General features: G+C 33.3%; 2 protein-coding genes and 2 long non-coding RNA genes across 5 annotated transcripts in view; 1 reads left to right on the top strand and 3 right to left on the bottom strand.

Moving 5' to 3' along the window:
- Nucleotides 1-970: 970 nt before the first annotated feature.
- LOC146738098 (uncharacterized) lies at nucleotides 971-2,315 on the bottom strand. The gene is made up of 2 exons (XR_014930329.1): nucleotides 2,189-2,315; nucleotides 971-1,068 (listed from the first exon to the last, which is right to left on the bottom strand). It is a non-coding gene; the product is annotated as an uncharacterized LOC146738098 (long non-coding RNA).
- A 1,054-nt stretch (nucleotides 2,316-3,369) lies between these two features.
- Nucleotides 3,370-23,538, bottom strand: part of LOC100378460 (uncharacterized) — a 58,270-nt gene continuing 38,101 nt past the window's right edge. For both annotated transcript variants that reach the window (XM_085503119.1, XM_085503120.1), the window contains exons 2-8: nucleotides 8,066-8,280; nucleotides 7,344-7,578; nucleotides 6,622-6,797; nucleotides 6,154-6,328; nucleotides 5,628-5,741; nucleotides 5,059-5,205; nucleotides 3,370-3,876 (exon numbers count right to left, since the gene is read on the bottom strand). In XM_085503119.1, the coding sequence (XP_085359245.1) occupies nucleotides 3,797-3,876; nucleotides 5,059-5,205; nucleotides 5,628-5,741; nucleotides 6,154-6,328; nucleotides 6,622-6,797; nucleotides 7,344-7,578; nucleotides 8,066-8,280 (1,142 nt within the window). In that variant the 3' untranslated portion in view covers nucleotides 3,370-3,796. The remainder of the gene's footprint in view (nucleotides 3,877-5,058; nucleotides 5,206-5,627; nucleotides 5,742-6,153; nucleotides 6,329-6,621; nucleotides 6,798-7,343; nucleotides 7,579-8,065; nucleotides 8,281-23,538) is intronic.
- LOC144353502 (uncharacterized) lies at nucleotides 12,473-14,589 on the bottom strand. Its single transcript, XM_085503527.1, has 5 exons — nucleotides 14,433-14,589; nucleotides 13,853-14,070; nucleotides 13,518-13,576; nucleotides 13,068-13,162; nucleotides 12,473-12,606 (listed from the first exon to the last, which is right to left on the bottom strand). Exons 1-5 carry the CDS (start codon nucleotides 14,587-14,589, stop codon nucleotides 12,473-12,475), a joined length of 663 nt encoding a protein of 220 aa, XP_085359653.1.
- Nucleotides 16,868-17,413, top strand: LOC146738097 (uncharacterized). Its single transcript, XR_014930501.1, has 2 exons — nucleotides 16,868-16,943; nucleotides 17,347-17,413. It is a non-coding gene; the product is annotated as an uncharacterized LOC146738097 (long non-coding RNA).

Genomic DNA, 23,538 nt, shown 5'->3' with positions numbered 1-23,538 from the left:
ATAATAGTAATGTTAAATGACGCAGTATTATAAAAGTATAGCGCAAGAGTATGGCTTCCTCTCATATTTTGGCGTTGCACCGTAATAGTCAATTTAAAAGCCGACCTCTTCAAGTTCACTCACACTGCCTCAATTGCGCATGTGCCTGATATTTCAGGTACAAAAAACAAGATTTAGGAAGATCAAGAAAAAATAAAGCCAGAAGGTGGGTAATGAAGTACGGAATGATCAGGGTTGTAAATTACTTTTTTTTTTGTTTTCCATACGGTGTTTTCATACCGTATACAAATATATATAAAAACAGCCAGCCAGACAATATCAAAACTTGAAATTTATAACAGAGATTTGCGAAAAAATGAATATTATTCATTAATGAATAAACAAATTATAAATTATTTCAAAAAAAAGAGGGCAGGGACAATTGACATTAAACTAAATACCAACCAGGTATTACATTACGTCTAGATATATGTTATTTCACTCTATGCCGTCGCACGTTTGTGTTACGCAAGTCTATGGAAGGAACCATAGCTCTTCAGTGTCGATAACAATCTTAATATGTAAAAATAACAAATTTAATGACACCAAATGTATCAGAAATAACTAAAATACCATCAGAAGGACTAAAGACCGACAAAAGAAGAGCTAAAAGTATGCACCCACGTGGAGCCGGGGGCGCGTTCAAAATTTGTCAATCATGTATTTTACTCGCGCCGTGTACGTCACATTGTATCCACATTATACAAAACGTGAGGCAATGACCACTCACCATATAGAGAAATTGAGTTTCGTAATTATATTCATAACATCATAAACAACAATGTTTCTATGGCATAAATAGGAACAAAACCAAGGCGCGGATCTTGATTTTCCCCAGGAAGGGTCTTAGTTTTAAATATTAAAATCATATGGCATACATTGACATTTATAACGATGTACCCGCTTCTTACTGAACCACATCACTCAGGAATGCAAGCCGTTGTAAGTATTATAATTGTTATGAACTAGTTTCACAAACTTTAAAAAAAGAAATACGGAAACTAACCCGACTTAATATGTATGTAATTACTTAAGGTAGCGGGACTATTATTTGCATACTTGTTTTCATCTTCTAATTGTGACTAAATGACTACAAATAGACCCGGGAAAGTATATATTTTTAGAATCGCCAGATTTCAAGCTTTTCACAAGTGTATTTTGCATGCCGGTATCTGCATTCTACGACGCGTTACTCAATCAAAGGTGAAAAATTACTTTTTCTGTAAAAAAAATAATTACGCATTTATGCTGGCGATAAGAAGTATTTTTTTCACTTTTCCTAGTTGTTCAATAGTCTGGTAAATTGAATGTGTCTGGTCAGTTTTATTCAAGCAACGCGTTTTAAAAAATAGTGTGCTGAATTTTAATTACTGTTTTAGTCGCATTGCCCCCAACTCAAACCACAACTCGTTGGTAAATAATCGATGAAATAGTTTGTCTGGACACATTCAAGTTCCTCTCACTGTCACCTTAAAGCTGTGAAAATTTGGTGTTAATCCGACGACAATAAGTATACGTTATTTTTTGTTAAAGACCTTGTATTTTGAAAAACATAAACTCCTAGAAAACGTCCATGAAGTAACAGCAAAGATTTTCAAACTTGTTTATCGGCACAATCAATTTGTTTTCCCATCAAGGTCTGTTTTAACATGTGTAGGGACATCCAAATGTGTAAGGCTATTGGAAACCAAAAAAATAAAGGAATGGGATAGCTATAATTGGATAAAATCGGCATATGAAAACACCAAAATCAATGATTTTTTTTCAGTGGCTGTGTGACCTTGTATCTGACACATTCATATGCAAATGAATAATCTGTGAAACAAACAGGGGCGGAGACAAACCACTCAAATGTTTGGAAACACTCATTGTGTGTCAGATAACTACTGATAACACATCCTAACATTGCTTTGTCTTAAGTTTATCTTTGAAACTTATAGGCACACAGATTAAACCTGTGTTGTTGATTTTGGAAAACACTACTGAGGCTGCCTTGCTTCCCTTCAGAAAATCTACATTTTAACCAACTTACAGTACATGACATTCTATGTTATGTTGACTTTATCACATGAAAGTTTATAGTGCATTTCATCAATTAATAAATAAATGTGAAAATCGTAATTTTCAACACAAATAATAGTCTCGCTACCTTAAAATGCACAATCAATTATTCATTTTCTTCATTACTTGAATAAAAATATTTGTTGTGGAGATTATATCTTCCATGAAATGTTTGACTGACTGTTAGTTGAAGAGCTAGCATTGAACTATAATAACAAGTATAGAGAATTCTGGGAAAATCTATGACCGACGGGTTCTTGTCAACCACTCTCTGTACACACAGACATACGCAAAACAAGTGTGAGGGTCTAGTTATCAAGCATCCTTGGAATGACCCGTTGTAGTGGTGATGCATGTAATGTCACTAATAAATAATCATTAGTACGAGTGACTGCCAAATAAATGGAATCCAAGAAAAAACTCATATACAAAGTACATGTAGTAAGAAAAATAACATTAGCGTTTTTTTCTATATTTTAAGGTTTATATTCTAAATTTCATACGCAACAAAAATGAACAAGTCGTTTTTCAATGTGAAAATTCTAACAGTGGGCATTTTTACAATAGCGTGATTTCAATTCAAAACAATTTACGCTGAATACATAGTTGTATTATTCTCTATTAAATGCACATGTACCTGTAGCTCTCCTCTCATCGTGGTATTGGGTTGAGTACTTATTTCTAGACATATATTTAAAGCGGGGGAGACGTCACCTGCGCATGCATCAGATGGCCATAGCGTGTCAATGTCTACAAACATGCATCTACCCATGAGCCTTTGCGTTTTAGCATGCGTTGTTATCGTCGCTTGGGACTCAATTCCCACGCGTGCGCAAGTGACGACCCTCCCGCTTTAAAAGTGAATACATTAAGAAGATGACTTGAATTTTAAATATTTTCTTTGACCCGACACACACAGGGACCATCAATTCCGATAATATTTACAAAAACGGAGTGTTGTGAATTATCGTGTTATATCTAATGTACATCTGTACACTCATTCCGGATTACCCATGGACGTGGATTAATACGGTATAAATTATAAATATTTAAATCCCATTTAGATATAAACCTGCCAATTATAGGGACCCACAAAAGCGAATCACAGACTCTATATTGTGATATTTTGAAAAAAGTGATACAGAGCCCTCTCTCAGAGAAGTTATTTATGACTAACCGTGGGTAATCCAAGTATATATAAGAAAGTAAATATTACTAGCTTAACAAGAGGAGTGAACACTTAAGTCAGCAAAGGCATTGTTATAAATATACTTATGAAATTTTTATGGGCGGTTTTTATTTAAAACAGTTTCATTTAAATCCAAAAAATAATGGATTGGCTAGACGGGGGCCTCCCCATATCGCGAAACGCTCGTGCACTACCCAGACATATAAATTGGAACAAGAGCAGCTCAAACAATGTGTACATGTCGCGTGCATTTATAAATACTTTATAGCGTGCATTCCTTAGCTGACCTCTCTGTCTTGTACATGTATATAACTGGGTCACTGGGTCACAATCAAATGTCAAAAATATACAACAAGGTATTGTCTTTCGAGATAACTATGAATCACTCATAAACAACAGGTAACAATTAATGAAAACCGAAGAGTAAGATTTATAAAAGGCATCTACATTGTATAATCAAAAGCTCAATTAACCATCAACAGCCTATGTCTTTTCGCTACCAGATGATCACTGAAAAGCAATGAACATCCAGAAAAACAGAACAGCACACCAAACGACACTGCTGGACTTCAACAACGAAGATGTCCCTGTGAATCAAACAGCAGAAAATTATCATGATACTAGTATTGTATGCAACACATATAAATACGTTCTCATTGGAAAATCTCTTTCGGTCTTTCTTGGATTAAAGCGCGGTGGTCGTCGGGCAGTGCGTGTTCGAATTTCATGTAACATTGTATTTTATACGCATTGTATACGTCGCTTAGACTGGCGCAGTCGGGGCGATTAATTTGTTTTTGTAGTTTAAATAAAATAAAAAAATTCGCGAAATGGAGGTGTTAGCGCGAAGTCCCCTGTCACCTCGACTGTTTTATTCTGCATGGCCCTCTAGCGACACTACAGGAACTTGAACCCGTCGATTTTTCAACGGGTAATTATGTTAATGAGTGTTCTAATTGACAATCATCTAAGCCAATCGCAACAATTGTAGCAGCCGATTTTTTTTTAATTCTACGACTAGTACGAGTTACTTTTTTTACACATTATGATGAATTAGAAACGACGACTACGACAAACTCGAATTTCAACGTGTGCCATGTTGGGTCTGCAGTGTGACCTTTACCATGTTGAACTCATTATGCACGTATTTCTGCGCCCAGCTCATTATAACAAGTGCATTCATGAATATTTAATAACAATGAATTTCCTGCAGAATAAACCAGTCGGGGTGATTTCGCGCTAACACCTCCATTTTTTTAAATTTTATTTAAACTACAAAAACAAATTAATCGCCCCGACTGTACCAGTCTATACGTCGCTATGAGTCCCATATCGAACAGATCGCGGCACGACGACTGCCGCCCTTTAACATTTGACAGTTTAAAACATATTATATCATCATTAAAGCTGTTCAACAGACATTACACTGTAAGTTTTATCCAAATATCTCAGTAGTGTCACGGTGAGTTATAAAATGTCTTTTTATCACGTTAGAACACAGCGTCTCCAACACATTTGTAGCTTAAATGCTATTTAGGTATTAATTAACAGTTAAGTACATGCATAACTCATATAACTCACTAGTTTATGTGCAAATTCACAATATTTTACTTGGCGTTCTGAATATCCCAATGTACTTCCAGCAAAAAAACTCATTAGATCATTCAGGCATAGGGCAATGAACTCCCTAGCAATGTGAAAAACAGCAATTTTGTGTAGATACCGATAACAATCCGACGATTGAAAGCAAACAATACTCCATAACTCACCAACAGGACAATCCATAGCGAGTTCTTCTATCATTGTGGTCGCAGCTTTCGTTGTCCGAGCAAGGAATAGTAGATTATCAGCCGTAATCATTGCGAGATTATCACATTCCTGGTGATAACAGGCGTCCATCGGAGATCGGAAATTGGCTGTGATAAAGTGAAAGCAAGCTTTAATAATACAATCAGATATACAAACGTGATAATACGAATATAATACATCAATCTATATTTTGGGATATCAGAGATTCTGATAACATACGTCCATTGGAGCGCGAAAACCAGCTGCAGAATACATTGAAAAATACGCGTAACAATTGCATCAACCCACAATAATGCTTATCAACAATATGACCGTTTAATGTTCAAATATACGAAATAATGTTAAAATATTAAGAAGAAACGATAAAGCATTTATATGCCATACCAACTAAATGTTGGCCATCAGTGTCAGCAAAGGGTGTGGCATATTGTCTGTCAGTATATAATTATAATTATAATAAAAAATGTATGACAGCGACTCGATTATCTGTAGTATTTACGTGATCTATACAAATATAATATGACGATACCTGAATCGGTTATGAACAATGCCTTCAGGTAAGGTGGTCCAACTTCCCAAAATCTTGTATGGTCGTTCCTGAAGTAGTCTCCGAACATATTTATTTCGCCATCTGTTGGTACACCTGATAAAAAAGCATAAGTTTGTCGTGGTATTTTTTAGCGCTGACACGCCTCGACTGTGACTGTTTGTAATTATCGCTTCTACTGTTCCAAATATATGTGGTTGCATCACGGTCACTCAACAAAAGAACAGTCACTGTGGTACAATGGGATTGGTCAAAAGGAGAAAAGGGGATACTTTATAAGGGGCAAAAACATGTCGCATGATAGTCTGCTCTAGACGTGTAAAGTAAATTCTTTCACAAAAAAGTTTGCAATTTAATCATGATTAACAGAATAATAACCTACGCGTTTACTATGTGTCAGAAAGAAGGACGGTGAGCATATACTAAGAGTTATAATAGAAACGTGTGCCCACTGACAAAAAACCGAAAAACAAGAGTTGTCACAATCTTGACAAAGAACGCAATTCACCATCTATTGGTAGTTGGGTTGCCTCGGTGTAGAATACCGGCTTTGTGTCGTTGATCCTGGCAAGATGTTCCACAAACTTGTCACTGAAGACTGCATCCGTCCTTCTTCCAATGACGTTGAGGAAATCGCCACGAAAACCACGATTCACAAGGTGGGCATACACATCCGGGAAAACCTATCAAGAAACAGGAAATGCAGCTTATTGGTAAAAATAAAAGCGGTTTTTACAGCTTTTTATCGTGACATTGCACATATAAAAAACTTCAGAGAATACATCAGTGATCAGTGCTTTCAAAAATCTAATTGTGGTTACTGGTTTCAGGTGGACAGACTACCTTATGCTCTAACAAAACTAAGGCAGGAGAAGTCTTAGGGAATTAGGCCCGTGTCTAAATTATCTATATACCAAGCTAGACTGTCAACAGTCGGTCGTACTTGTCTTGTGTGTTGGTAGTGAGTTTAACGTACTTGCTCAAATCCATATGGAATCATTTGGGAGTTTACAGTATTATTGTAGTTCATTGCCGTTTCCATGATGAGGGCGCCCTGGAAGGAACTGTTTGCCGCACCATTATCATTAGTCAGGAAAGGCAGCAGCCATTTTTGCACAAAGTAGAGGCTTCCAATGCTTATGTCTCCTGCAACTGAAAATCAAAGTATGAAATTGACACAGCTATCATTGGAAAAGTAGGTGTGATACGCCATGGAAGTGACAACTGTCATAAATAATCTAGTTAGCAGCGATACAGACCCGTAATGATATTACCGGTTGGAAGTATTGTTCAGTCAGTTTTATAGGTTACCTAGGGGTACACTATGTTAACTTTAACCAATAAACAAATTATGCCAACATGAGTCAACATTTCGCTTACAACATGGGTGTAAAAATGGAACATTTGGTTCCAGTAAAATTAACATATTTCCGATTTTTAATTAATTTCAAATATTTGCTATATGTATAAAATGACTAGCTTTTAATCCGTGTCGTTTTAAGCCATGGGGCTCTTCAGTTTTTTCAAACCAGTATTTACATCCCCGATAAAACTTCATCGATTTGTCTCATATATAATGTAGCTAGACATACTGGGAATTTGTCGTATACTTTCGAAGTTGCGAATTCATGTTCACCCCCTTCGTGTAATGATCTATATAACATAGGAACGTTTATTTCTGTTACGGACTGTACATACCATCCTGCCATTCCTCCAAATCAAATGCAGCGAAGATGACGGTATTTCTGTGCTCACATATACTACTGGTAACCATGGCAGCTGCTTCCAAAAGAATTGCCATCCCTGATCCATTGTCGTCGACTCCAGGGGTTAATTTTTCAGAATCGTAGTGCGCCCCTAGCAGGACAACCCTATCATCAGCCGTCCCTACTAATGGTCCTGGGAGAACGCCGATGATATTTGTTCCCTCGTACTGCAAAAAAAACAAAAACAAGATCAATTGTGCGTTTTATTCATAAGTGTTATTCATTCATATGCACATTACTGTGTGATATGAATGATATGTGAAAAATTGCAAGTTGCCTAGTGAGGGATTTGAACCCGCAGCGTTCACTGTGAAGGTATAATATGCTAATCACCCCACCAACCATTCGACTGCACTAGTGATGAAGAAAACTTGAATACAAGGCCAGCCATGGGACTCATACGATGTACTAATGCACAATTCACTGAGTGCTTTATCTTTTATGTATATACATTATTTTAGCATACTTGACAACAGCGAGGATGCAAAGCCTGGTTTGTGTGAACTACCACCTAATTGAGCAATAGTAAAATCGTAGTACGTGCAGTACTCCAACTACGCCGCCAACGGTGACAAATAGTGGAGAAGTGGTGCACGCCTTTTACGTTTTAAAATATATCTAGCAGTTAAGGTTTACATTATATGGTGCACTTACCTGTGTGTATAAAGAGTCGAAATATTGCAGTTCAACTTCGAGATTATAACTTTCCATTGTTTCTTTGATGTAATTCCTAACATTGTCTTTGTTTGTTGGATTGAAGTCTTCATGGCGATTCACGCTGAAATGTTCAATTAGCTGCGTTCGGAGGCGGCTGCTTATTTCTTCCAACTCCCTCGAAGTTCCACAAAATACTTTATTCTCCCAAAGAACTGCATGTATAAGAAAGAAAATACTTGACATTAAGGTCGCTCTTAATTTTATTTACGAATCGCGAAAATTTGTTACAGCGACTTTGTGCGACTTTGTTAAAACTAAATGCTGAATTTACAAATAAATTCTGAGGAAAGTAATTCAACTGATTAATCAATAATTCACGCGAAATTTCGTTTTATTTTGAGCAGTTTTCGAGGAAATTTCAAGACACGTGTTGCCCACTATCGGCGTTCGCCGTGTAGCAACGCGCAGCGGGACAGAACATTATATTTTCCTGGCTTCTCTGTTATTAGGTGTCCTTCGTGCATTTATTTATTTACAGTTATTCATTATATATACATAATAGTTTTGTGGTAATTTTTTTGTATATAATGAAGTGATGATTATTGTTATTACCTTATTATATATAATAAAATATAACTCGTAATAAGTAATTATTCATATATAATTCTGCTTCAAATATATTATATATAAAGAAAAGTTCATGCTATTGTTATAAACAAATTGTAATAAATACATAATTCCCGATTATATATATATAATAATATCAAATTATTACTACTATAACATATTAAGTAGCCCTGATTACTGATTTATATAAGTTTCATTTATTCCTCCGCTCCTGAGAGCGAGGTTATTTGTAGTTATGTTGGCGATCGCCGCTGTGTTTGTGGAAGTACTATGTGAGATTGTATGATGGGAGTGAAAAGTCTTTTGATCAGTAAAATAATTTTAGAAAAGTGGAAACTAGAGTGACTGTGAATAATAGCTGGTTTAAATATTAAATATCATGGAATCTGGATGTAATAATGAAAGGAAATTGAACTGGTATGAAAAAGCAGTAAATGTGGCCAGAATGCAAAGTCAGAATCCAGGGGTTAAAATACATCCATCAAAGCGGTTGTGAAGTGTCAACAACTATGGATGCGGTAAAAGACTTGATTTGCAGTTTGAATGGCCGAGGAGAACAAATCATCCAAATTCTGTGCTTCAGTGACAGTATTTGCTGTTTTTTGTGCAATGGAAATTAATACAAGAAATGCTACCAAAAGACATGTCCTTCTAGTTAAACGAAACAAGCTTGGGACATTCATTATTAATTGTTTTTCTAAATTTCAGTTTTTATTGTTCAAAATTATTTACAGTAATAAAACAGTTTTTCGTTCTGAAACCATTTCCAGTTATGATTGTGTGCATGACAGCTTTACCACACACACAATAATTTTATTATATACTATAATGAATTATATACATATAATATTTACAGAAAAATATATTATATATAAATACAATTTTATAGAAAACTATCTTATATGTAATTTTTACGCATCCTTGTATATAAAAATATACCCCCCGAAAAAATGCACGACCACGTGCGCCTACGGGGCGCAAGGAATGGTGAGCAGACCCCCCCCCCCCCATGCAAAATTTCGTGCTACGCCACTGGAGAATTTGTATCCGTTTCGCAATACAATTTGTAACAAAATTTATTGTGCATGAACGCGACCCCCATTTGCGATAAGTAATTGGATGGTAAAATATTTCACCGGCTTTCCGGGGGGGGGGGGGGCTACTTCCACATTAAGTGAGTAATGGTGTGCAGCCCACCTCTCGTAAACCATACTCACTTCTAAACCATGTTTTTATATTTATATACCCACTTCTAAACACAAGTGTTTTCAGCAACAGCAAACACACCCAGCTCACAACTTTCGCAACCAGTGAGCGCATCCGGGCGATGCATTTTATTCAGCCGTTTCCTTTGGCCACACACTTCTCAAAAAAAACATTGATACATTGCCACCCACTTCTAAACAAAATAACACTACGTGAAATTGCGAAAATACAGATTGTATTCATCAGTAGATTAGCCTGTATTATCAGAAAATCAATGAGAATACAGGGAAATGTAACATTTTATTCATGTAAATACAGTGTGAATACAGGCTGTCTTCACGTGTATTTGCACTCATTTAATACAGGGATAATACACTTCCTTTATTGACCTGCATTCACAGTAAATGCATTCCTGTATTTACCTGCATCAGTGTTGTATTTTCTGTGAATAAATGTTGATACAGGAAGTCTATTATTCATGTATTAATTTAGTGTATAGATACAGATTAATACAGGGACTTATCTTCCCGGATTCATACTTGAGCAGCTTAATACATGGAATGCATTCACACTGATTTGTATAAATACAACCCGATTCGAGATCTGTATTTTCATGCATTTATACAAAACCAGCTTAATTCAAACACTGTATTTTCGTGGACTCACAAAAATACATGGAATGCATTCACATTGATACGTATAAATACAACCCTATTCAAGATCTGTATTTTCATGCATTTATACGAAACCAGCTTAATTCAAACCCTGTATTTTCGTGGAATCACAAAAATACATGGAATGCATTCACATTGATTTGTATAAATACAACCAAATTCAAGATTTGTATTTTCATGCATTTATACAAAACCAGCTTAATTCAAACCCTGTATTTTCGTGGAATCACAAAAATACATGGAATACATTCACATTGATTTGTATAAATACAACCAAATTCAAGATCTGTATTTTCATGCATTTATACGAAACCAGCTTAATTCAAACCCTGTATTTTCGTGGAATCACAAAAATACATGGAATACATTCACATTGATTTGTATAAATACAACCAAATTCAAGATCTGTATTTTCGTGAAATTACAAAAATACAGGGAAGCATTTATATAAAATATTTGTTGATCCAGTAATGGTAGCTGCTGTATCACTTTTATAGAGGGCTACTTCATTCATGGTTTCTGGGAAAAGATATTTGAACCATGGGCGTATTCCACAGTTTAGTTTTTACACAAAGAATTCTGTGAAAGGTATTCATATGCCCACATGATTGGCGCATGCATTCTGAAGTAAGAATGGTGAGGACATTGTTATCTTCTTTAGAGAACTTTATGAAGAAGACAGAATCCAGATACAGGCATTTAAAATTATTAGCTGGAGCAATGATAGTGGGGTTATTCCTTGTAACTCATGGGAACAGTGGCCAGCAGTCTCGTACATAGATACATACATTCAGCACACACACACAAATCTATATATACCTTAATATAGAAAATACATTATGATTTATTAGTACTCATCACAAAACAATGAAAACGTGTAAACACATAAATGTTTGAAACCTTTGCAAAAAATACTCCATAAATGTTAATAAATAAGACCCCACCCCTCTATCAAAATTGAATGTGTGTGAATCCCCCCTCAAAAAATAACAATAAATGTGAAAGAATTTCTTAAAACTTGTAAATAATAACATACAATCCTCCCACACATGTAAATACAATAAGAAATAAAAAAACTCCACCCCCTTCCCTATGTAAAAATTAAATGTGAAAATTTACCCCCCCCCCCCGTAAATATGAAAAATCCTTTAAACTTGTAAATGATAGCATAACACGTCCCTCGAATGTAAATACTATAAAATAATGCCCCCCCCCCAATGAAAATAATAAATAAATGTGAAACATCCATTAAAACTTGTAAATGTCAGTGTCTCAAATGTAAAAAAAAATGAAAACACTCCCCCACATATAGTTAAAAAGCGACACTATCAAAATTAAACACATGAGGAAACCCCATTCCTCAAAAAAAAAATTATCACACACAGCTGGTTGGATATTTTTTTGCTGGTTTTTGTCTTTCTGTAAACACTGTTGAGCGGAGTCTTTTTTTAACCAATCTTTTCATTATGCCTTTGTCATGAAGACGACGATCTAGTGAAGAGATGAGCTCATTTTTTGGAGCAGCTCTCCATCTTGGTGATTTGAGGAGAGAGCCATCCTCCTGGTCCTCTTCACCGGACATCAATTCAGGGTCCACTTCTTTCCACATGGCTCTCTCCTCTTCATTCTCTAAGACTCATGCGTCTCTGCATTGTCTGTAAGAAAACATTCGATGACATAAATACTAATGTAACAATTACAACTTATAGTAAAGTGTCAAGTAGTCAACAAAAATACAATTGTAATTGTATTACCGATAATCAGCAAAATGTTATTATTACATGAAAACAAATATATAACTGCTGATTATGGTGAAATAGTTAAATCACAATAAATTAATGTGATAAATTATTGAGTGTTGGAGTACACAAATTTATTGTATATTCTAACAATATATTTATAATTTATCACAACATGCCTGCCAGCGTAGTGTGTTTAGACGTTTCGCCATCTTATTTTTGTTTTTTAATGCTGGGTTTTGTCCTTCTCTAGCATGTATCCTCTTATTTTCATAAGCTCTTCGTATAGCGACTAGAAAGAAATTGATAAAGCAACAGTACTACAATGCAACTAATATAGAATGAGTTGAATAGTATTCTTCAATAGTAATATATTCAAGTTACTTCATAACTCATTAAAATTCATCAAAAATTCAAACAAGTCATGTCTCTTTGATAGCACATTGAAACACATGAAATTGTGGTTGGGTATCACAATAGAAGACAGGATTTGCATGAAACAGTCAAGGTTGTGTTAGTTTGCCATAGGGATACATGTAACTTCAAAGAAATACAACAGTACTGTGACTCAAAGTGAAGATTAAACGAATCAATAACGAATAATCAATATGAATAAAGTGTTCCCGATAGGAATCAACTATTGGAACATCAATGAAAACCACAAAGCAATAACCACATGGTTCACTTCTTGAGTTACAGGTATAATTGTCAACAATAAGCAAAGCAGTAACTGATAATTAAATTTTTACTTACATTGATACTCATTTTCTGAATATTTGTCGTCAAACTTTAATCTTAATTGGTCCATAATCTTTTCTCTTATCTGTCTGTTGTGTTCAGCATTCCAACTATTAACAAAAAACAAAAACTGAATAAACTAATGCTGATAAAAAAGATAAAATTACCTAACGATGACAAACCATAGACCCTATAATAATCTATTATAAAGTACATGGACGAACATAATATGATACACATGAACCTGTTGAGTCATCTTGACAACTTCTTTAATTGCACATGTATGCAAAATTATCGTACAAACAGTATTGCTACAAAGTTTTACATAAAAAAAAAATAATATTTCTTAATTTGGTTGCCCTTTTGGGGTTTTAATCACACACAGTGGTTCACAACTGTTTCTTTTCAGTTTGTGTTTATATGTATGGCATGTTACAGACTAAAATATTATGTATGTGAACTCACCCAGCAATAGCATCAAATGCCAAACTCTGATTATGTGCACATAATTGCTTGATTCTCATCTATAAAAAAAACACAGAAAACAAGATCAATTACAGCAGTTGGTTATACCATAGACCCTCTAAAAGGGTCTATGGTTATACTAAATCTTAAAGGTAAATGAAATTGACAAATCAGTGTCATGCAGAGCTTAAATAAATATTCATTTTAATTTCTAAATTTGTTTCACAAACCCCAATTCTCCCCACGTCTTTCATTAAACTACACATATTTGCGAAATAATTCAATACAGCATCGGATTGGTTTGTAGCATGTGTAAATGTTTAAGCAACACTTACCGAAAGCTCTGATGGTGTTCTAATTTTTTGTTTTTTTGTTGACTGTGTCTGACATTGTTGTTGCCGTTGCTGCCGTTGTTGTAGTATAGAATCTTCAACTTTTTTTTCCAGATTTTTTAATCTAGACAATATGCAGTCTTTCAAATCTTCTTGCTGTGATGACATGTTGCTGCAAGTTTCCTGGAGAGAATTAAAATTCTCATATATAAATTGAAAGTCTGTAAAGAAGCACATATGCAAATTTGTTAATGTGTGTTAAAGTTCTAAACAAAAGAGAGTACATCCTGTGAAGAAGCCTATTGTTTGAAACTATTGTGTACTTGACTTTTAATCAGGATCCACAACATATGGTACACAGGATATGCTGACAAAACAATGCTTTGAGTGTCTATGCCCATACATAAACGAAATATAGGAAAGGCTACTAACATAGCAAATATATCAGATAAATACACCAACACTGTAGGAAAAATTAAACGTTATATATTTAATCTTAGATCCAGGATCGGCGCCACAAATAACTAGAAAGGTGCAAATGCGATTGATCGAAATTAACTCACATATAAAACTGAACAATTACCTGCAGTCTGACTATCTTGTGCATACTCCACAGTATTTGAATTCTGTTGTTGAAGTGGCTGTCTTGGCGTTGACCATCTTGGTGGCTGGGTTGTCTGTACATTTAGGTCGAATAAAGTGGATGATGAGGGTGGGTGAGGCTCCTGAGGCTGAACCATGATGGCTGAACTCAACTAGCCGGGTAAAACGGAGTACTACTATTGAAATCAGATTCGGCAAAACTTGATGAAGCATTTTCTTCCATAATGTTGTTGAATGCTTCATTAGCATTTAGACGTCTTCTTGAATTCATGTTAGGATGTTGAACTTCGGGTGTAAAGTTGAAGAAGACTGTTCACGTCAGCACGGATGCAATGACAAACATAGACTGTAGTTTGTGTACACGAAAGGCTGTCGTATGGTGGCGCTGTTGTGACCACCTAGCTGTATCATTAAAACGTGTGCCTAATTCTTTTTTTTTTAAGTGTTTGTAAATCCACAATATGCAAATATCGCATATAAAAATTAATTTTCAATCCTTGATGTGCATTTGTTTCAATAACATCTTAAGACATCAAGTTTACCTCGACTTAAGTAAGAATACAGGCCGGTCTAGTAGAGGGCCTTTCTATGCCAGTGAGGTTAACAATGTGTCTTGTCACACTTGACAATGACAAAAGTTATTCTTGTTTCACGATTATTGTCCCATAAAATATACCATACTGTATTTGAATCACTTTTCTGTTGTCTGCGAAGTTTCAAGCATTATTATAATTTAGTTAGTATTGCTGAAACACGTCGAAATTAGCATGTCAGAACTACTGTCAAAACAACGCTTATATGAATGCGGCCACTGTTTTAGATTTATGGGAAAGTCCTCGTTTTACAAGCACAAGCGTACTTATTTCGAACCTTACGGTTACTGGGCTGATGATGATGGAAAAAAGATTGAAGTCGAAACAGGTAAGCATGCTTTTGCACTGTTATGTTTTCCATCAGGAACACCAGTATGATATGCAAGATGTATTCTACACAGACAGAAATTATAAAGTTCTTAGCAGACGGTGTTAGTAGGCAATTGGCATTGTATTGCTTTACAATATTTTTTTTTCTTTGTGGGAGGGGGGGGGGCAATACCACACCAACAATGTCTATGTGGCTGATAATAACAATGTCTTATAGAAAAACACAAAGTGGAATATGATCATATGGCACTGTCATCTTCAAGATACACAAAACTTACAAATAAAAAAAATTTTGCTAATAAATTTGCTTGATTTTAAGTTTAAAGGCTGCACAACACTAATACAACCTAAAATTTGTCCAAATCTCAGTATTTTGTTCACTGAGTCAGTGTTTATTTATTTCTGTGCAGAAAACGTGGGTTAACCATACAGTTTCAAAAGAAAAACTAGGGTATAAAATAGCACTGATAGTGTTTTAGAACTTTTTACCAATGGTTCTTATAGCGAAGATTTGTCTTTGTATCACAAATCTTTGCTGGTGACATAGGGGTACTAAAAATATAATATTGTGGCTCATGAGCACTTTTTGTTGTCTGAATTTATTTTGAAAATCTAGATTGTGCATATATATTTAAAATGAAATCAAACATGTTCTATGGGCATGTTTTGAGTGTCGCAAGGTGGCGAAAGTTTTGTCATTAACATGCAGTGTTTTTTGACAAATGGGACACATTTCTGGGCTGTAAATGCGATATCGATAAAAACAAGGAGTAGAATACCACTTTAAAGCTGGATGTGTACTGACATTAGAATTTCAGCTAAAATATTGATGTGAACAAAATGAATCTGTTTGTGGTAAAAATTATTAGGTCAAAAAAAAAATAGATCTGTTTCTGGTTCGAAGTTTCTTAAAAAACAATGCGGTGATACGTTTTTTTTCCCCCTTTTTTTTTAAATTGAGTTTTAGAAACAAAACTGGATGAAACTGACATGTCATACGTTAACACAGACACTATAGAGAGAAATCAAGAAATTCAATCTGCACATGCGTGAACAAGATACAGTGCCATCAACGACAAGCATACTTCACTTTTTTTTTCTTTTTTTCAAATTAAAAAAAAAAAAAACTTTCGAGAGCGGCCTTTTGAACTGACGACCAGAAACAGATCTATTTTTTTGTTCTTAGTCAAATATAAAAAGAAAATAAGTCATTGTATTCCATATTATTTTGAAGTAATCACATGCTATACACTGTTGTCCCATTGAACACATTAAAACAGAATTACAAATAAAAATAATTTATTTTAATGATATGTAAACAGGATTATCATGATAAAGTTAAATCACAAAATTTAGTATAAATTAATTGAATGTTTCTTTTATTCAACTCATAATTCTTAGTTTTTTGCAATACGTTTAGTATTTTATTTAGTTGCAGCTTTACATGAAGTTGAAGTACATCCAGTTCATGTGCCTGATGGCAGTGATGCTGTTGCAGTCCAAATTTTACCAAAAGATGCCCATAACCAGTCATTACAGGAATCAGATGAACAATGTTAGGAACAATGGTGAGATGATTTAACTTATTGATAAAAATTCAGTCCCAAATAAAGGCTCTACAGTATAGAATTTCAGTATGAAGGTCATTAGGCCTGTATGGTTAAACAGGAAGTCTGCCATGCTAAAGGCACTTAAACTATCTTTTGTGTCTATGGCATTGTATTTTTGCACTCTTTGACACTGTGCTGCTGTAAGTATTTGGTGTATGACAAAATTGTTTTACAGTCTGAAAAGTTGTTACATGTTGAATGTATGGAGGAAATTCAGTCTGGCCTCCAATATGGATGTCTTATGATACTAAAATTTATGTGAAATGGGGCAAGTGAAAGACGTGTATTGATCAATGTTTCATCAAATAAAATAATCCTTATAGATATTGTACTCATGTATATTTTATGGCATCATTTCCAGTTTAATCACTGATGTTGAGGAAGATCACAGTGAATTTGATGTATATTCTAGCTCTGAAGAAAAGAAAGATAGCAATGAAGTAAGTCTATGATTATTGAGGTGTGGCTACATCTTGCAGCACAGGGTAGATGGTTTCCTGGCCTTTGTTTAGTATTTAAGTGATTGTCACTGTTCAGTCATGTAAGCTTTTCTACTGTGACATTTGCAAACCGTTACACCAGTTTTTCCCACAACAAAATTGTGATATACGTATGCAATTACTATTCATAATTATCATGGTATTTATATTCAAAGCCATTCATGTCAACATTTTCCATGATTGAGTAACCCAAATGCTCCCCAAAACACAATGACAGAACTTTACCAGTCTGAGAGCTGTTTACAACTGCAAATAAAATGGCACACTGCCTAGGTGGGTGAAATAAATGGCACACAGTCATACTTTTAAAAACGCAAGTTCAATCAGTTAAACTTTATTTATGAAATCAAAGATTTTGATCATTATTAGATCAATATAATTTATTGATAAGGGACACATTTTTTATTTTTTTTTTATTTTCTATTTTCTTCTCAAGTTTTCCTATGACATGGACAATCATACCAAGCTATGTTTTTTTTTTATTTTTTTTTTTTTTTTTTGAAAAATGAAAGTGTGCCAACTACTAATCCTCCATTGGTTAGGTGTCCCTTACGAAAATGTTCTATAGAAAGTCTATAAAACTTTTGATAGACTTTCTATAAACTTCTATCAACATTTTTCTATTGATTTTTATAGAAGTTTTTCGAAGAATTTCTATAGAAAGTTTATAAAAGTTTTATAGCATTTTCGCCCGTTCTATAAAACTTCTTTAGAAAATTCTATAAAACTCCTATAGACATTCTATACAACTTCTATAGACATTCTATAAAATTCCTATAGACATCCTATAAAACTTCTATAAAACTTCTATAGACATCCTATAAAACTCCTATAGACATTCTATAAAACTTCTATAGGCATTCTATAAAACTCCTATACACATTCTATAAAACTTCTATAGGCATCCTATAAAACTCCTATAGACATTCTATAAAACTCCTATAAACATTCTATAAAACTTCTATAGACATCCTATAAAACTCCTATAGACATCCTATAAAACTCCTATAAACATTCTATAAAACTTCTATGGACATCCTATAAAACTCCTATAGACATTCTATAAAACTCCTATAGACATTCTATAAAACTCCTATAGACATTCTATAAAACTCCTATAGACATTCTATAAAACTCCTATAGACATTCTATAAAACTTCTATGGACATCCTATAAAACTCCTATAGACATTCTATAAAACTCCTATAGACATTCTATAAAACTCCTATAGACATTCTATAAAACTCCTATAGACATTCTATAAAACTCCTATAGACATTCTATAAAACTTCTATGGACATCCTATAAAACTCCTATAGACATCCTATAAAACTCCTATAGACATCCTATAAAACTCCTATAGACATTCTATAAAACTCCTATAGACATTCTATAAAACTCCTATAGACGTCCTATAAAACTCCTATAGACATTCTATAAAACTTCTATGGACATCCTATAAAACTCCTATGGACATCCTATAAAACTCCTATAGACATCTTATAAAACTCCTATAGACATTCTATAAAACTCCTATAGACATTCTATAAAACTCCTATAGACATTCTATAAAACTCCTATAGACATCCTATAAAACTCCTATAGACATCCTATAAAACTCCTATAGACATTCTATAAAACTCCTATAGACATTCTATAAAACTCCTATAGACATTCTATAAACATTCTATAAAACTCCTATAGACATTCTATTAATCTCTATAGAAATTATATACAATGTCTATCAAAGTTAAATGCTGTAGCATTTACATACATAATTCACATCCAATCTTGAAAAAATAACAAGCACAATACATGTTTTATGTCATATATTAAATAATTCCTCTGAAGTTTCATACAGACTCAAAAAAAATTGCAATATATACTTTGTCAATAAACTACACTTATATCAATGTGGTTAAGTAGGTGTAAATTGTAGGAACTGCATAATAGTTTTTTGCTAGAAATTGCGATAACAGAGTAAAAAGCTTTTCTTTCTTATGATTACAACTGCATCATACTCTTTGGACTTGAAGAACTGTTGATACTACAGTCTGTAATAAAACAAAACAAAATAACTAAATCAATAAATGTACACATTGTTATGGCAGCATTCTACTTGCATATACAGTATGATGCTAAATACAACTGATGTCATTATGATGCAGTAGTGTTTTATCAATGGAATATTTAGTTTTGTTTTCAAAATAGCAAACTTGATTAGGTTAAAGGTGAACACAACCCTAAATCCTATATACCAAATTATTTGGAATACAATTGTCATGACAGGGGTTGCAGATATCAAGAATATTGCAGTCGGTATTATATTTTAGACGTCTAATGAGAATAAAATTAAGACCTTCAACTGGTTCTAAAATACTTTAAAGCATGTTATTTTAGTTAATTTAAATAAACCATAATTTCAAGAATTCGCTAATTTACCTAAATTCAAATTCATTAAAATGGCATGTACCTATTTCAAAGAAATACAAAAAATACTCTGACTTTAATGTAATAATATGCACTGGTTTTAATTTGGGTTAGTAAATATAAGTAAAAACAACTTAAATAAAAATGTACTACATGTACATTAGGAGCAAATGATCATGCCATTTTACAGGTGAAACTTAATTAATTAATTTAATGTAATAATATGCACTGGTTTTAATTTGGGTTAGTAAATATAAGTAAAAACAACTTAAATAAAAATGTACTACATGTACATTAGGAGCAAATGATCATGCCATTTCACAGGTGAAACTTAATTAATTAATTTAATGTAATAATATGCACTGGTTTTAATTTGGGTTAGTAAATGCATTTCACAGGTGAAACTTGATTGTTTTGTTGCAATTGTTGATTATTACTCAGTCGTAATCATAAAAGCATATAAAATATCAGTTTGTTGGTTTGTCATGAAGTACATGTACAAACAAGTAAAATTTATTTTCATTCTAGCAGCAAATGTTCATGATCGCTGCACACACAAACTCAATGTAAAATAAAACCCGCCATGTTTATTTTATGCATCAGCTGACCTGAAATTGTATGCATAATTTGACCTGATGAGTCAAACTGGTTGTTAACCATTCCGAATGGTTAGGGTTAAACATATCCAGGAATTTTTGATAAATTGAAGACAAATTGAAAAAGTACTGTGGAATACTGTAGAATACTTTATTTTCGCTTGGAATTTATTTTCGCTATTTTCACTGAAGGGATGATTCCGTGAAAATAAAATCCAGCGAATATATTTTTTTTTCTATATTTCACATTAAACTCATGAAAAATCAGTGAAAATAAATTCCAAGCAAAACGCCCAAAAAGCCTTTTCAGCGAAAATTAATTCCAGCGAAAATAAAGTATTCCACAGTACTTTAATTTTGCTGGAAATAATTTTCACTGAAAAGGCTTTTTGGGTGTTTTGCTTGGAATTTATTTTCACTGATTCTTGATGAGTTTAATGTGAAATATAGGAAAAAAGTATATTCGCTAGATTTTATTTTCACGGAATCATCCCTTCAGCGAAAATAAATTCCAAGCGAAAATAAAGTATTTAACACTTTTCAGCACGATATCAGCTAATTGTTAAACAGAGTTTACCTATTCATTTTCGTCATGATTTTGTATCCTTGAATGGGCTTCAATAACCATGAAACAAAGTTTTGTATGGGTGTTGTATCAGTCAAATTCTTTAGCATTAATTCAATAATGATTGTGCGTATGCATTTATTTTTTAACTTAAATTTTTATTGTTTTTTCATGAAAGTTGAACTTCTCTTTAATTTTGGTTTTACTTGCACAAAATCTAAAGAAGTTGTACACACATTTTTAACTTACATCCGAGATGCAAAAACAATTAATTCTGGATCTAAAGAAAATGTTATCCATGTATAAGCTTATATTCATTAGAAATAAACTTCAGAAGTTTCAAATTACACAATGTGGCATAAATCATTATTTTTGAAAATCAAATTAAGAATACAGAGTTGTCAAGAACCAGACTCAGACACATGCTCAGTCATTGTAAAGTTTACTTTACAATCCTCATTTGCATAATTTATGCATGGCGCCATATTTAAAACTAGTAAACAAAGGAACAAAATGAAAGAAAGAATGAAATGATAATATGGTGTGTCATCTTCATTTATATTGTTCTCAAATGAAACTTGAATTTACATGGCAGGAAAACAATTACATTTGAACCACTTACCGATCTACAGGCTCCATAATGCTCAGACAGCATTATCTCCTTTGTCTTGAATCTTTGTCAAACTTGTCTAGCTGGGGAGATCCCAGAAAACTGTCTGGGTTATGATCACAACTCCTTCCAGACACCAAATAAATGTGCATTGATTTTGTATCCATGTGTACTCTGCCATTTCACTGAGTGCCTGCCCTCAGCATAAATGCAAGGTGCACACATGCTTCAAACATTTGAACTGAGAACAATCAACAGCAACTAAGCAACAGTCGGCCATTTTGAAAAGTGCATTGCATTATGGGAACCCCAGTCTGGTCAGAAATGAAAATTGAGGGTGCTTCAGTAGTGGGGGTGGTGGTGGTGGTTATGGTGGTGGATAGATTGACAGAATGTAGGAATGAAAACAAATTTTAAAACACATGTTCTGACAACCTCAGTTGAGCACTTCATATTATTAGCAATTACAATAATTGCTGGCTTATTCTTTTATTTTTGGGCTTTTGACATACAATTTTAGGTTTCATAGAAGTTTTATAAGAATTGTATAGTTTTTTTATAAAAAATTTACCTAGAAAACAATATGAATGAAAATTAATAGTAAAACAATTACATGTATGTCATGTCCTGACCACCTCAGTTTAGCACTACACATTAGTGGAAATTACAATAATTGCTGGCTTATTCTTTTATTTTTGGGCTTTTGACATACAATTTTAGGTTTCATAGAAGTTTTATAAGAATCGTATAGTTTTTTTTATAAAATATTTACCTAGAAAACAATATGAATGAAAATTAATAGTAAAACAATTACATGTATGTCATGTCCTGACCACCTCAGTTTAGCATTACACATTAGTGGAAATTACAATAATTGCTTGCTTATTCTTTTATTTTTGGGCTTTTGACATACAATTTTAGGTTTCATAGAAGTTTTATAAGAATCGTATAGTTTTTTTTATAAAATATTTACCTAGAAAACAATATGAATGAAAATTAATAGTAAAACAATGACATGTATGTCATGTCCTGACCACCTCAGTTTAGCACTACACATTAGTGGAAATTACAATAATTGCTTGCTTATTCTTTTATTTTTGGGCTTTTGACATACAATTTTAGGTTTCATAGAAGTTTTATAAGAATCGTATAGTTTTTTTTTATAAAATATTTACCTAGAAAGCAATATGAATGAAAGTTAATAATAAAACAATTACATGTATGTCATGTCCTGACCATCTCAGTTTAGCACTACTCATTAGTGGAAATTACAATAATTGCTGGCTTTGCATTTATTTTTGGGCTTTTGACAAACAATTTTAGGTTTTATAGAAGTTTTATAAGAATCGTATAGTTTTTTTATAAAATATTTATCTAGAAAACATTATGAATGAAAATTAATAGTAAAACAATTACATGTATGTCATGTACTGACCACCTCAGTTTAGCACTACACATTAGTGGAAATTACAATAATTGCTGGCTTATTCTTTTATTTTTGGGCTTTTGACATACAATTTTAGGTTTCATAGAAGTTTTATAAGAATCGTATAGTTTTTTTTATAAAATATTTACCTAGAAAACAATATGAATGAAAATTAATAGTAAAACAATTACATGTATGTCATGTCCTGACCACCTCAGTTTAGCACTACACATTAGTGGAAATTACAATAATTGCTGGCTTTGTATTTATTTTTGGGCTTTTGACAAACAATATTAGGTTTTATAGAAGTTTTATAAGAATCGTATAGTTTTTTTTATAAAATATTTACCTAGAAAGCAATATGAATGAAACTTAATAATAAAACAAATTACAAGTATGTCATGTACTGACCATCTCAGTTCAACA

This window comes from Saccoglossus kowalevskii, chromosome 9 (assembly GCF_978046115.1).
Source record: "Saccoglossus kowalevskii chromosome 9, keSacKowa6.1, whole genome shotgun sequence".
NCBI classification, from domain to species: domain Eukaryota; kingdom Metazoa; phylum Hemichordata; class Enteropneusta; family Harrimaniidae; genus Saccoglossus; species Saccoglossus kowalevskii.
This window is presented reverse-complemented; position numbering and strand designations above follow the sequence as displayed.